This window comes from Dermacentor variabilis, chromosome 7, assembly GCF_050947875.1.
Source record: "Dermacentor variabilis isolate Ectoservices chromosome 7, ASM5094787v1, whole genome shotgun sequence".
Taxonomy (NCBI): Eukaryota; Metazoa; Arthropoda; class Arachnida; order Ixodida; family Ixodidae; genus Dermacentor; species Dermacentor variabilis.
In genome coordinates this window covers 107,786,750-107,802,129 of record NC_134574.1, presented here as the reverse complement: position 1 = coordinate 107,802,129, position 15,380 = coordinate 107,786,750, and the positions used below count along the sequence as shown (strand labels likewise).

Sequence of the window (15,380 nt, the reverse complement as noted above, 5' to 3'; positions counted from 1 at the left end):
GGAATCCACGTGATGTGTAGAGTATTGTTAATTATTGATACGTGTATAAATTCCCTTTATGATTGTGTTCTAATTAGGTTATGTGACTCCTGATTGCGGAAGTTGCCAAGATAATTGCGGATGAAGTGTTCATTCTCTTTTTTTTCCGCAGTGGCGTTCGGGACGCATACGCCTAGGCCGCCTTCAGAGCAGTCACGCCTCATGGTGGGCCGCAAATAACAAGAAAGGATTTCACTTAAAATCCTGCATAACTTTGCTCACGCCTATTCGGAAGGCCGCTTTGAATTGGGCCACCTGAAACTTCAGCCAATTGAATATGGGTCGCTTCTCTGGGGAGCCGCTTGTGGAGCCGCCTAGCGAACGGTATATCAGCGGCCGTAATTTGATCTCATTTCCTGCCTGCATACGTGGATTCCAGCCAGGACTTGGCTAAGAGTGTAACACAAGATGCGCCAACGTCCATCTCGCGGGAGCTGTTGAATCCACAGATACTGCGACTTCAAGAAGCTATGCAGAAAGACCTCAAAATCAGATCATATTGAAAATCAAACCACCTGTTTTAAATAATCCAAGGTGCTCTGGTATCACACATCTTTATTGTACGTTCATCCGAATGAAAGACCGAGAAAATTCCAACGAAAGTTTATCTCAAAAAAGCAGACTTTTCGGAATCCAATTCAAGGGTTAGACGCTGTGTGGCGTAGTAGTGCGTATGTGCGTTTTTGGGTGGTCCGACAGGTTGGCGAAGATCTTGCGCACTGCCTAGATGGACACGGCGCGCTCCGCAAGCGTCCCCGTGGGCCTGTCGCCGTCGGGCCACCGGAAACGCATATAATCACGGTCACGACTCCCGGCATTTAATCCCTGAAAAAGAAGCCGGTTGGGCCCTGGAACGCAAGGTGATTGTTAGCGAGCAGGCAGATCTCTGCCGAATCTCTATCTTTGAATGTATACGTACACCCGTGAGCAAAAGTATACGGACCACAGGGTCACCGAAAAAACTGAATTTCTTCGTAATAAACACTCACACACGGAAGCTGACGATTGCACTAGAAAATTCATAAAGCCAAGTTCGGATTGCAGTCTTTCATTTCAAGTTGCATTCAGAGACAGAGGAGAAAATTAGTTGTATTGCGCAATTCCTGGTCCGTATACTTTCGCTCAGTGGTGTACATCCGACAACATGCTGTTTTCCTTATTTCACTAGTGTCATCGAATGAAAAGCCAGAATAAAGTGTAAAAAAACAGAGAGAAGGTGTGTTATAGGGAAAATTGGCAGCATAAGCGCGAGGTAGAAACACGAAAGCCAAGCTCCAGTCCCGCAGTGCTTCGCACAGCTTAAGTATTCGCAGAAAGCTCACCGCCTTCTGTGCAGAGTCCCTTTGGTGGAGTTTATTTTACCTATACGAAACGGTTTTAGCTTGTGGAGCAATGCGCTCCTCAAGGGAGACCAGCACTGCAAAATGTAAATAGCGTTTCGTCCTTTGGCTCACTGTAATACCCACGAGTTACCAAGAGTTTGTCCGACTTGATGAGCCATTGCTCGAGGTCATGAAATTCTGTATTTCAGCTTAATTTGCGATCTGCAGAAGGAAAGCGCGACAATATCGCACACTTACTAAATGAAATCGTCGTTAAATTCAACATTGTTATGATAACAGAGACACGGCATACTGAAAAATGCGATGCACTGCATCTCTAAGGCTACAGAAACTTTCTTATGAGCTGCACAAGTCTCTGTGGAGCTGGTGTAGTTCTCTACACTGAAATGTGTGCAATCTCTAATATTCTCTGAAAATTCTCTGGAATTGTTTACTGCGAATTATTTAGCGCGAAAATTGCTTCGAGCCAGCTGTTGCTGTGTATTGCTCTTCTGAAGGTAATATATTATTTTCATGAACATTTTGAAGCACTTCTGAAATACGTTCGCACAGATAACAACGCGCCAATTGTGGGGATGGTTTCAACATCAATCTCTATGACGACACACTCATTTTAGGTTACTATGAGGCTACATTCATCAGGTGTAAATATAATCCCAACACTACTCTTTCGACGCCGTCACTTGATCCGCTCTATAGTCGGGAACAAATTTAGAAAAAAGCGGCGTTTGCTCCTCAAAGACGGATGCACACAAACCTCCACCAATGGGTGCGCACGTTAGGATCACGTCCCGAGCAGGACGACCGGTGACCCCGCCGACACAGAAGATGGCCGCCCACGCTCCGAGCTGGGCTGCGTCGCGTCCTCTGTGCGTCTGCCCCTCGTCAGAGTGACTTCCCAAACTGTTTGTTGTGGTCTATGATGCCGGAAATATTACTGTGAGCTTACGATCCACCATTTGTGCCGCGCCGTTTGTTCTGAGCCGCGACCCGGCGAAGAAAGACTGCAGAGAGCATCGGTGACACTGCGCTGCGATTCGCCTGCAGCATCTCGTGGCGACACACCGCTGCAAACAAACATCCCACGTGTTTGCTTCAGGGTGTTCTGTTTCGATCCAAAGTGAAAGTTACGACGAGGAAAGTTTGCCAAACTCTGGTACCTACTCTGAGTGGAGGCTGTGTTCGTGTACTGTGTCGCTGTGTTTTTCGTCGCACATGGTGAAGCGATGGAGAAAGACCATTCTCAGGAGAAGAGTGAAAAGCGTACGGGAATGAAACAAACCTACCAGTGCTCCCTTTGCCGATGTCATTGAATGAGTAATGGTCAGATGTTCGGTCACAGTGTTTGTTTTCTTAATGTCAGCCTCAGTACCAAGTCGTCTAAAACTGTGACCGTCAGACTGTTGCCTTTAGAAGGGAACTTGGCGTAAATTGGCGTCGTCATGGGGATTAGAACCCTTTGTTCGCTGCACACACCAGCTGTAAAATGCCTGCTGTAATATATTCCGGTAATAAGACGTGCTGCCAGCGTTCGATACAATTTTCTACAGCACAGCTGTTCGCTGCTTTTCGATTCTAGCGATATGTTGCTACTAAAAATTCTTAAGGCCTCCCCCGCTTCTTTATATCTCAGATTTTAATAGTTCTCACACTGGCGTTTGTGTGCATGTCATTGAATATATGCCTGCTTTCGTGCGTGTTTGTGTTTACTGTTATTCCTCTCCTTTTATTTTATATTATCGTTTTTGTTAGTCTTCTTTCAGCTGCGCTCTTTTTCACAATTTCATCAACTCGTTCCACTCAAAGCACAAAGTCCTGTGAACAGCAGGGCTGGCCTTTTCAATGTCATCAAAGCATTTCTCTCCCGTCTATCTTGTCTTCTCAGTGTGCTTTCTTGCTGTATTTTTTCCTTGCTTCTTATGTTGTTGTTTTGTGCCTTGGCATGCAATCTGCTCACAGTGGCTGTTAATTTCGGGTTGACTACTACTATTTCACCAACAATCGCTTCGACATGACTGCGCTTTGAAGTGGAGACTGCTAACGGTGCCTTTCAAGAGTGCCCCCGACTACTGCTATTTCACCAAGGCACCCGTCAAGCTCGCTGGGGCCTCCCCAGTGGAGTATTCGGGGCGTTCTCACATTGGCCTTATTCATTTCAAGCGGCTGTAAAGAACAATAGAGGCGCCACAACTACCTGCAAACGGCCAATAGGGGCATGCCACTGTGCTTGCGTTGCTATCGTTTAGTCCAGTCGCTTAATTAAATTAACAATGAGCGTGCTGTGGAAAAAACTGCTCCGACGGCGTGTTTTCGTTATCGCTTGGCTGCATTTATTGGTGTTTAGGGGCATGCAAACCTTGACGATGGCTCCAACACGACTGCTTAAATTGTTTTCGTTTCGACGTGGCGTTTTCGTTTGACAAGCAGGCTGTCAACATCGGTGGTCAATTTCGCCTCGGCTGCTGTTACTTCACCATAGGGCCCATCATCTCGACGATGGCTGCCCGAAAAAGCATTTTGAGGCTCGCTAAGCTAATTATGTCTTATAATTGTTCTCTTATTCGCATTACATGCCTGAGCCAGATGGCCAACATAAGCAATGCAACCGCATGAATGTACTTTGGCGTGCACGCTGCTAAAAGTGGCTGTCAATTGCGCGCATACTGCTATTTCGTCATACAGCCTATCAACGGGGACAGTGGCTACCCGAATGAGCATTTTGGCCCCACATAGTTATTCAGGGTTAATAATTGTGTTTGCATTCGAATTTACCAGCATTTAAGCACGTTGCAGCACCAGTACCTAAATTGAGCATAAGGAGTGTAAGACGTTGCTTTTTCTAACTTGAGCTTTCATTAAAATATATGCCATCAAATGAACTGCTTAAATATTCAAGAGCTCACGGGACGAGTGGTTCCATGCCCCGAATCCACCGTCAAACTTTTGGTAGCCCTAATACGCGCTGTTGTTTTGTTACCAAGAAACCGCTATGTTTCGTCGTGTGTCTTAATACCGGACAGCTCGCAGTCGGAACCGCTTTCTTCAGCGTCATTTTCACCCATTTTGATGGCGGTGTGTTGCACGTGGTCACGCCCAGTGTGTCGCGCCTCAACTTTGCTTACAGGTCCATCACGTGGTGAATGTTCTTCCTCCAGCCTTGTGACGTTATGTGCTTGACTTTTTCCCCTCAGTATGTCGTCGACCGCGGACAACTTGAAGTCTCTGTTCTCCGCAACGATGCCATCCTTTACCTCTGCTCACACGAGCTCCATGGGATTAAATTCGTAGGGGTAAAGCGGGAGCCTGAGTACAATGCAACCGGCCCTTTCAGCTGCATTGTCTACGATGTAGCTCAGAAAGCGTGGCTTTACGAATGCTACCAACTCAAGCAGCTGCTTTTTCACCATCCTTTCGCTGTGGGTGATGTTTTAGAGCGCAGCTCTTTGGCGTCCGTTCCTGGGTTTCGCGTCGGCGTCGTCGTCGGCCTCGTAACCAGCTCCGCCCCCTTTCATCCCCCCAGCGCTAGCAGCGACCGACTGATACCGCTGGATGCCGCTGACGCCGCTAGAGAGTCAAGATAACGTGACTGCATAGAACACCGTCGCCGCCATGCAGAAAGAGGAGGAAAGGGTCCCCCCCTCCTGTTCTTGTGTGGCGGATAGGGTGCTCTTCAGTTGCCGACGCGCCGGTTATTCGTTGTCCCTGAAACCAACTCCGCAGCTGGGGTTGACTCACTATCGGCGTCAGCGGCATCAGTCAGTCGCTGCTATCTCTTCCCTCCTCCCTTTTTCGTGTTGTCCGCTTGCTGCGCGCGCTTCTGCCCCCATCGTTTGCCGCTGGGTGTACACGCCGCCCCCCTCCCCCCTCTTCCTGCGAGTCTCCGGTTGTCAAAGCGCCGGCTCGAACTTAATTCCTTTCTCCGCTCCTCCTCCAATGCAACCCCTGTGCGGTGGCAATCAGACAGCCAGATCGGTGGCGGCGGATCTGTATATGTGCACCGCCCGAGCCGAAATTGCCGCTGCCGTTCGCCCTGTGCGGTGGCAATCAGAGAGCCAGATCGGTGGCGGCTTGACATAAAGACAAACAGCAATTTCCTAATACTTATGCGGGAGAACATCCCGTTCCTCTCGCTCGTAACGCGTCCCACGGCTGTGACAACCTCGCGAGGCACTTGTATAGATCTCGTCTTTGAGAATCAAGCATTGGTGTACCAAGTCGAACATATATCAGTCTATTTCTCCGACCACAAAGCTTCCTTCATGACTGTCAAGAACTGTTAGTGGAGTCTTTGTTAAAGGAATACGTGTGAAAAATAAAAAAAAAATTCTGTGATAGCGCATACATGTGTTGCTGGATTTCTTTGCCTCAATCTATCGAAAAGGTGAAACAGCTTATTTGCTGCGCTCAAATTTCGCATTAGGAAGTAACGTAATCGTCGGCAATTTTTTTTAGTTTTGAGCCACTCCTGAATTTTTTTCCTTCTTCCAAGCTCTCGTTGGTAATTCCTCTTCTCGCCGGGAATGGTAAGGTGCATTGTTCAAACAATGACGCTAATAGCAGGCAGCTTCTTCAAAACATCATTAAACCATCACTCGAAGCGACTGCCGTCCATTTCTTGGTGGTAGTCGCCTCTTTTTTGGCCTCGGAATGCATCCAAGCAGTGGTCGACAAAGCCGTCCTCGCGGCCGAGGTGCGTCATGATCAGGCGCTGGCCTTTCCCAAAACGTTGTTTCATACCCGTTGACATGCCGTTTACACGAGTGTACAGGCGTCTGCTCTTCCGCATCACGGCGTCTGTCCACAAGATCGACCAAATGTGTCCCGCCGTCACCCCTGTCTCTTCCAGGAAGATCTTTCGGTCTTCCGCCCGATAGCGCTCAACATCACGAAGACAACAATGCCGTCATTCGGCCATGTCATCCCAGTCGATAAGCAGCGAGTTGCGGCTCCTCTTCTAGTGCTTGACGTCAATCTCGGCAAGAAAGCGACGGACAGTAAACCGCTTACGGCAGATTCATACGTTGCGAGAGCTCCTTAGTTATCCTCTCGACCATCGGCATCTCGTTGCGACGAAAGAAATCGTGCACACGTGACCTCAGCGCGCACGACGGGAAGCTGTCATACTTCGTGCTGCGTGTTGTCTTCATAGCATTTCGTGGGCCTTTTCGCGAGGGCGTCGACAGTTTGGCAACCGAAAAATGTGAAGCTTTGACCTCCCTCTTCACCGTGAAGACTGTGGTTTCGCGGACACTCACTTTCTCGGCACAAACTTGCCCGTGTCCTCCCCGCTGTGTTCAGGCCACGCGTTGCGCCAATACCTGTAGCAGTCGACGATAATGTTGCGTGAGTGGCTGTTCAGTATGTGGCCACTCTTGTCCTTCTTCTATGGTAGAAGAAACAGCGCTGAAACACGGCCAGGTGGAGTAGAACATAAGACGAGCGCTGCCGAAGCTCCTTGGTGGTGTGGACACCGAGGTGACACAAGGCTCCTTCGGCAACAGAGGATCGCGTTCGGATGTCAGCTCACTGGCCTCAACGGCGGAAAATTCGCACGGAATGTAGTGTGTGAACCGCCGAGATTGCAGACTTGCAAAAAAAAGAAAAACGTAAAAGGGCACGAAAAACAACATATCACATTTAATAGAGCAATGAACGGGGCTAGTTGGTGCACGCTCATGATTTTATTGCGCTACGTGTGACACTTACGACCATAAGGGACAATAGGCGGACGTACGTAGCTCTACGCACGTCCCCGTCTTGTCCATTATGTTCGTCAGTGTAACACTAAGGGCAATACAATCACGAACCCATCACATTCTTGAAAACAAGTTTGTGAAAGCACAACACCCAAACAATACAAATCTTACGCAATCTAAAACAAAGAGTAAATATTTAAAGCGATTAATGAAGCATTTTTGTACCTTTCCGGCCTCTATCGTCTTCTCGCACCAGGTTTGTATTGGTTTCGATAAAGGCATTGTTCTTTTTAGGTGCTTGTTAAATAACAACCGAATCATTTTAAGCTCGGCAAATGAGTGGTAAATTTTCCGTGCACGCCAGCGCAAAAGCCATGCAGGGTTGCTTTTGCACTTTTGTCCCTTGTAACGAAGCTAAAGACCAGACGGCGCGCCGCATGGTAGGATGTACGGGGTTATTCTTCTTCCGCGATCGGGCATGTACTGTAGCGTTCCAATGACGAGAGCTCTACCAAACCAGTCATCAACATACAAAAGTTTCACCTATACCGAGAATCACGCGTTTGAGAGGGGAAAATATTTGAGCGGGACTATTTCTTTAGTCGCGGAGGCAATCGGCAATCACGTTTCGGTCATCTAGGCGGGGCCACTCATGTCTTCAAAAGTTGTACCCGACTATAGATGTGCTAATTGCAAGTTGGGAAATTGTGATATCTAAAGTTGACACATTAGTATCGCACATTAGCGACCAACGTCCAATTTTCATGTTTTATGACGATCGGAGGAAAACCAGGGGCCCTCAGTGTGGCTCAATCACTGTCGGCCTTCACGTAGCATGTGTGGGTTTATCGACTAGTTGCCTTCACCCAAAAAGCTAAGTAGACGTGATGGCTGCGGTAAAAAGGTGTTCCACATCCGCCGCCTATGGCGTGAGCGGTGGCGCTGGCTAAAATTCTCAAGGTTAGTTCCAATGCATAAACACTACATATATAATGTTTGTGTATATATATTTATCATAGCCCTTTCTTGGCGGTCAGTGCAGGGTGCATTGACCATCCTTCACCTATCGCTGTTTCTTCTGCAATGATCATCAATACATGAATGCCTTACTTATATAAAGGTTACAGGCAGTATCCGTGCTTCTGAAAAAATAAAGTTGAAAGGGGACGCGTATCATGCTGCTTGACTAGCGTTCATTACCCGTGTCTTGCGCAGCACCTGAATACACATTCTAATTTTCCTAACAGATATCTCACTGAAATGGGATCTGACATTTAGTGAGCGAACTAAAACATTTCGTTAGCCACGTTGCTTGTGACCAAGACATTCACCATTCAACACTGACGTTCTTTCAACCAGACGTGAGGACTGTATACTGAGACGCACAATGATTAACACTCATTATTACATTCTATTTTTTTAATATCAATAGTTGTAGCAAATATAACCTAGATTAAACCACATAATGTGCGCGCCTATTTTGCACAGCAAATATCAATACTGCTACATCGCACATTTCTGCACATCCCTTTCTGTTCACAAACGGTGAACGGAGCCAATGAAAAGGACAACCTCGGGGTCATGGCTTCGGATAAGAAACATGAAAGGTCGGTCCACCACAAATTTACGCTCCTCTGTGGGTATCGTCAAGCTACAGCGCACAATATCTGCCGCGGTAGCGGCTGCAGCCTCAGTGCCTTCTTCGTTGACTTCCACAAAGGCCTTGTGGATCACATCGATAGCGACTAGCTTCCCCGCGTCGCTTATGGCAGAAAGGTCGACTGCAGGTCCGAAGAAGTCGTTGATCCCCATTACTTGTAACTTGGCCTTCAGGCTTACAGCTTGTTCAAGCTTGAATTTCGGCAAGTAGAGCTTGACGTCGGAACACCGGCGCATGTTCTCCAACATCTTCGAAAGTGCTAGAGCGGTCAAGCGCTCCTCTAATTTGGACAACCCCTCGATGTCTCTGGGAAGAAGCAGCACCATCGATGTCTTGCTGCCATGGTACGGTATTTCCAAAGCTTCCACCTCCATATCATCGGAGTGGCCCATCGAGAAGCTGGACTCCTGAAACATCATCTCAACTTGCGTCTTGTTTCTCGAGTCCAGATGGAAGTCGTAAGTGCGCGTATACTTTGAGTTGAACTGTGAGCTCCATAAACCCTTAAAGTAGATGTCATTTAAGAGTACTAGAGTAGTCATCGGGTCCACGGTACCGCTCGGAAGGAGGCCCCTAATTATTGATACTGTCGCCTTCTCGACCGACGAGTTGACTACCTGTCGAACGCTCTCGTACTTGTTCGTGAAGTCGACGGACTCTATCGTCGTGTTGTACTTGTCGCCAAGGAGCTCAGCGTAGCTGGACAGCACCGGAAATGTCTGTTCCGCGTACATGCGGTTGGCGATGTTGAGTTTCACGCCAGCCGCGTAATCAGGAAGCTTCGAAAAGAAGCTCGCAAAGTGACTGTGGACCTCGTCAGCGTCGACATGGAGGACAGCGGACAGTTCCTCAGCCGTGTCGCTTCTGGCACCTCCCAGTGCCATCGAGAGGGCAGCAGAGATGCTGACCGGCGAAAAAAATATGTTCCCGTCCCGTTGGTCCTTTGCCACTAGCTGCTTGTAGAGGTCCACAGAGAAATTGAGGACTGAGTTACCGAGCGAGCTGGCGGCCATGGTCAGGTCCTCTGTAACAAGAAAGAACACTTTCAGAGTCTTGGACAGCGCAGCATCCCGTTCCTTAAAATCTTTGTTGCGCGATTCCTTGTGAATTGAGAAGAGTTCGGTTGCAGAAGCTCGAATGCAATTAGCAAGATGATAATGCGCGGTCTTTCGCAGTCACGTTAAACTGGTAACTACAGGCTATAATGGCAAACGATTCACCGCTTTGAAGTTTTGTCTTCGTTTTTCTTTATTTCACAATTTTGTGCTGCAACAATGGCATTGCGAAAGCTTTTCAGCACAAGGAACAGCAATGCTTATAATAGCGTGTTTATAAGTAAAACAAATGTGTTTGACGTTAAACTCATTAGCAAAGAAGGAAATGAATCTTGGGGGTTGAGGAGGTTGCCCGAGAGTTGACGCTCTCAGTGCTCTTGCCATTATCAACACTTATTGGATACCTTACCATGCATGCTAGGTCGTGTAGCGACTACCATGGACTCTGCCACTGTAGCTCACTGGCTATTGGCGGAGAGGAGTTACGGAGTCCCCATCTATCGGAAGCGCCTCGCTGGCGTAGTATGAGGGATCACGCGGCGTGCTCCTCATAGGTTTTGCTGCCAGCGTTCACTGAAAGCACCACGCGCGAGCTCTCCCGGACATTTCCGTAAGTACTTTCGAAACGAGAGAAGTTGTTTACTGTCTAAATAATAATCTTGGGCAAACTGAAAGCACACAATCGTTTACAGACGCTATCTCTTTACCGAATACGTACAGTGAACGCCACTGCGCGCGGTCGCCGCGATGGAGTCTCCCGAACCGGCTTCTTGCGTGAAAGGTAGGTAAACGCTGAGAGCAAACTATGTGAAATATGTTCTTATAGTGTTTGTATAACTAAATGGAGCGTAATAGAAAGAAGCCTCAATGCAGCGATCGCGCAGATTCGCAGCGACCGACTGCGCGTCTGCATGCTTGCCTGCGTACTGTTTCGCCTTCTCCGCGCGCGCGCGTTCTCGCACCGTGCCATGAGCTTTAAGCCGCAGAATATGAGCATTTGACAGTATACAAGCAACCATTGTTGCGTGGCAGCTATCAGAGCTGTTCAAAAATAACTTCATTGTGAAGACTTCGACGCCTACAGTGACTATGATGTGCCGTAACGACGATTCAATCTTTTTTTTTTCTTCTAAATTCTTTGACTTTTCAATATTATTTTTCGAGTTGCGTCGCACTGTATGTTTATCGGTGTTCTCAGCGTGCAATTTCCCGCTGCTCCTTTATTGTAATCGAGTGCATTAATTCATAACACAAACATGACCATGTGCCATGCTTTTTTTAAATGTGCTTCTTACCGCTGCCTTTCCGCTCCACTGAACTTGCCAGTATCTATAGCATCGACAAGTTGATAAACCAAACCGTCATAATATTAGTCGTGCAGCGGACTTGGGTGAGCGTCTCAGTGCGCGTTTTCAGAACATTGCAGACCGGCCGCCGTAGCAGAAATCTTCCTCGCGTTTGTGCTTGCTGCATACCCGAGTTGTAGCCGATGACTGTTTGCCGGTTTTATGTTTCGCGACCCAAGCTTCACGCAGCTTCTTGTCCTGCGGCTACGTGTGAATAAGGCTGACACCGGCCTCCGTTACGTGCGTCCGGCTCTGCGGCACCGAGCAGTAGCCTACCATGTTGCGCGCCTTCAAAGGCAGCCACTACCTATTGTAGTGCTTTCAAGCGTTGTAAAGGAGACACTCGAAGCGGGAAAATTTCGCCACTAAATGAGGACCGCAGCGTACGAGGGAATTCAAACTCGTTTTCAGTTCCCTTCGGCGCTCCCGAAGCAGCCGACGCGGCCGCTATGTCCACGTGATCCCTCCTAGCACGTCAGTAGTTCTGTGACTAAGCACAGACATACAATCACAGTAGGTCACTGTCGCCGCATGGTATCACCGCACAGCAAAGTAGCACTTGCAGCACTATTAACATATTTTCTGGTTACATTCGCTTGCCAAATTTGTTGCCTTTAAAAACTGCAACACGGTAGGGTAGGGTACAAACCAGAGTTTGGTTTGCTACCCAGCGCAGGGTAGAAAACCGGATCTTTCCCTCTGGTTAATCTCCCTGCCTTTCCCCTTTCCTTTGTCTCTGTCTCACTCTCTCTAAGACTAAGCAAAAAGTCGCAAGTACGATTCGAGATCAACAGTGGATGCATTCTATTTTTCCGATGAGAGCAGAATGCTGAACCACACGGGAGAAATCCCAAATGGCCACGATTATTCTTGCCGTGGCCTCCTACAATGGCGTCTCTCATAGCCTGTGTATTGGTAGAGATGTAGAAATCCATCAATTGCTTACTCATTACCGTCTAATAAGCTGCAATGCGCCCAAAAGAAACAAAATAAGCTCGCATTGTCTTGGCGCACTTGCAGTCTCTATTGTGTAGGGGCACTGCGTCATTAGGCATAACACGGTTGCAAATCTTCGATAGCTATAATTGGCATGGGTGTGGTAAACTGTCATGAAGTGAAATACTGATTTTCCAAAGTATTACACTGCAACAAGCCCTTTTCTTTCCATTTCGCCACTGTCAGTAATGCTGGCGTGATTCATGATGAGTTGCCGAGTCTGTGGGCGCCATCATGTTTAGAACCTGTTGATGTATAAGTGAAACATTGCGCTTCTAATTAATTAAACAAAAGAAACGTTATCTATAAATTGTTCGCGTTCACGTTTTGTCATTTGCAACAGAACAGATCAATCTTATTTGTTATAGTAGCAGTTAGTGTCATACCATCGACCAGTGCGCCCACTTAATGTAAATGGTTGTTTTACAGGGAAGCTGTATACCTCTACCGTCCAAGGAAATTTTCGTGTCCTTGGCATGGTAAGCAAAAACTCCCCATACATGGGCCGATACCGGAGATAGTGCAATGCCGGGCCGACCCCCGCCGGAGGTGAAGCAGACGTTAAGCACTCCCCTTACGTGGGCCGATCCCGAAGATGTGCAATGCTTGGCCGACCCGCGGAGGAGGAAAAGCAGGCGTTAAGTACTCCGCATACGTGGGCCGATCCCGAAGATAGTGCAATGCCGGGCCGACCAGCGGCGGAGGTGCAGTTCGCTACTAAGGGGTTCACATACACAGCTTCGCTGATCAGGCTTCTTCACAGAGTGGAAGGGCACTCAATTCTTTTAAGAGACGACGTAGTTTCGGTTTAAGTTTGGGTTCTGCTGACACTTATGTTCGCCAAATTCCCAGACATAATCAAGGTAAGCGGAATGTCCATTCAACGCACCCAGCTAAGGTGAAACGAAGTTCAGTGGTCCTTCTGAGCAAAGGGAACAAGGTGTGTTTGTGAGTATCATATCTAACAAAGACAGGCTCATCTGCGTGCAAACCGTTCCTTGCTCTGCGTTCCTCGGGAGCAACTGTTCGCAAAGTACTTTTGTCCATCCAATGAAAGCCAAACAATCCTGGCCATCTTTAGGGAAATGAACAGCCGGGTGCTCTAAACATATGCTCCAATCAGCTCTTTTAAGATCAGCGGAGGGTATTCTCGAGCGTGCTGTTATGCTATGTCAGCATGAAAGTAGCGTAAAAATACGAGGGCGTTTAGTCGAGGACAGAATCGTGCTCGACTGAGCCGTTCTCATATTGGTTATTTTTCAAAAATTTAATAACAGTTTTAGTTTCTTTTTCTGCCTGTATAGGCGCACGTTCTTTCCTCGCTGCCAAAGCAGGCGAGTTTAAGTGCCAAATGCAAGCATAAACGAAGCAGCCCTTTTGTGGGATCCCTAAACATTGGCCTCACGTTATTTCTAATATAAAGTAAGGACACGCGCTCTACAACTTTTACTCAAGTGGTGAAGTTTGCTGGGAATCATCTCACGGCTCATTACATTTGGTGCATAAAGGATGTTTCACAGTAAATTAATTATGACTAGCGCAACGAAAGAAAATGTTCAGCCCCATGAGTTACAAATGAAGCTACTTACATAACCCAGCAATACATAGAAATATATAGACCCACAACACTAGCGTCCTCTTTCGCACTCTCTGTGAAAGTCTCAACAATAACGAACACGAGCAATAGTATAGGCATAGGTACTACCAACCCACCTGTGAGCAGTAATCGAAGCGTCGACGACAAACGTTTGTCTTTCCACGATCAGCACTGGTGCGAAACTAAGCGAGTAGGGGGATTCCAATGCCTCCTGCTCCGGCGCAACGCGTGCAAAGACCGCTGTGAATAATATGCTATCGGGTAGTCGTTATATCCGGACTCCGCCAATTTGGGGCCCTATTGCTCAACTCGGAAGCGTGTAGTGACACGCCAACTGTTGGGCAAGCTCTGATAGGAATACGTTGCACACTGCCAGACAGGACGAGCGCGTCAGTGCGTTCACTGCAACGTCCAAGTTGAACCAAGCGCGTTCGGAAAGAAGTCAAGGAGCGACAAACAGCAGGGAGGTTGCTGCTGTCTGGCGCTTGCTCATTAAAAACGTCACGAGCGCGGCTACCCGGCTACGCCCCTTGGCGACGCAAGGTACCTAGGGCGCCCCCTCCCTGACACCGGCGTTCCCTAGGAGCCAGCCTGTATTCAAAGTCGTCGCCTAGACCGCGGGAAAGAGGCAATATGAGATGCAACGGTAGTCATTTCGGAGGTCACGTCTATACACAGGAGGTTTTCAATCACTCACGGTGGCTGGCGCTACCTGTGTGGTAGAGTGACGCACGATGTTGTGGCTCAGCCAAGAGAGAAAGAGATAAAGCAAGGAGACGAAAGACGGGGAGGTCAACCAGACGAGTGTACGGTTTGCCACCCTATACGCAGCCGAAGTAGGGACTGCGGTGATCACTCACATCGTCTCCCAGTAGTTGTGTGTCTCACGTGTCTCAAGTGTCTCACTTTTGCAAACATTTCATTTTAATGCGCAGTTTTCAGCGCTTCAGTTAGTTGCAGGAGTTTCGAGCCTGCCTCTTGCTAAGTCTGGAGTTTGCTCGGTAAGCAACAATAATCGAAAATACGTTGTTTTCTTTTTCTTTTTTTTCTTTTTTTTTTTTTTGCTCGACGGGCCCGCGACGTGGCGAAGAGGCTAGGTCTTTCTGTCCCGATGGGGGGGGGGGGGGGGGGGGGGGAGGAGTGGACGTTTCGATGCACCTCAATAAATTTTTTCCATCCATCCATCTAAGCGGTCATCCTCGCTTGTAATTATTCATAGTCGTTCAAAAGCAGAAAGTGGAAATTGAATTAAACAAATTACTGTAGTAAAACAAATCGCCAAAGAAAAGACAGCTTCAAGAAATAAAATATCAACAGGTTCGTTCGTATTCAGGAGGACGAATTTTAAGCAAATATATTGACTACCCGACATCCCCATGCTCGTTAAACAGCTGCACTCGGAGCTCCCACTGGTCCTAGCGCAACAGTGCCTTCTAGTATTTTTTCACTTACCTCCACTTTACGATGATGATTATGATGAGGATATCGATCCTTGATGAGTTTGGCGCTTATCCACTCGCGGGGATTGGCCAAGAGTCGGCCAGACTTTGCTTATGTGTTCAGAAAATGGAGGTAAAAATCTATAATTTTGTTACATGAATTTAGGCGAGGAAAAATCGAAACGGTTCAGTAGACTGTCATGCTATGA

General features: G+C 47.8%; 1 protein-coding gene across 1 annotated transcript; it reads right to left on the bottom strand.

Moving 5' to 3' along the window:
* Positions 1-8,520: 8,520 nt before the first annotated feature.
* On the bottom strand, positions 8,521-13,991 carry LOC142587010 (iris-like). The gene is made up of 2 exons (XM_075697879.1): positions 13,849-13,991; positions 8,521-9,762 (listed from the first exon to the last, which is right to left on the bottom strand). Exon 2 carries the CDS (start codon positions 9,749-9,751, stop codon positions 8,615-8,617), a length of 1,137 nt encoding a protein of 378 aa, XP_075553994.1. The 5' UTR covers positions 9,752-9,762; positions 13,849-13,991; the 3' UTR covers positions 8,521-8,614.
* Positions 13,992-15,380: the final 1,389 nt, after the last annotated feature.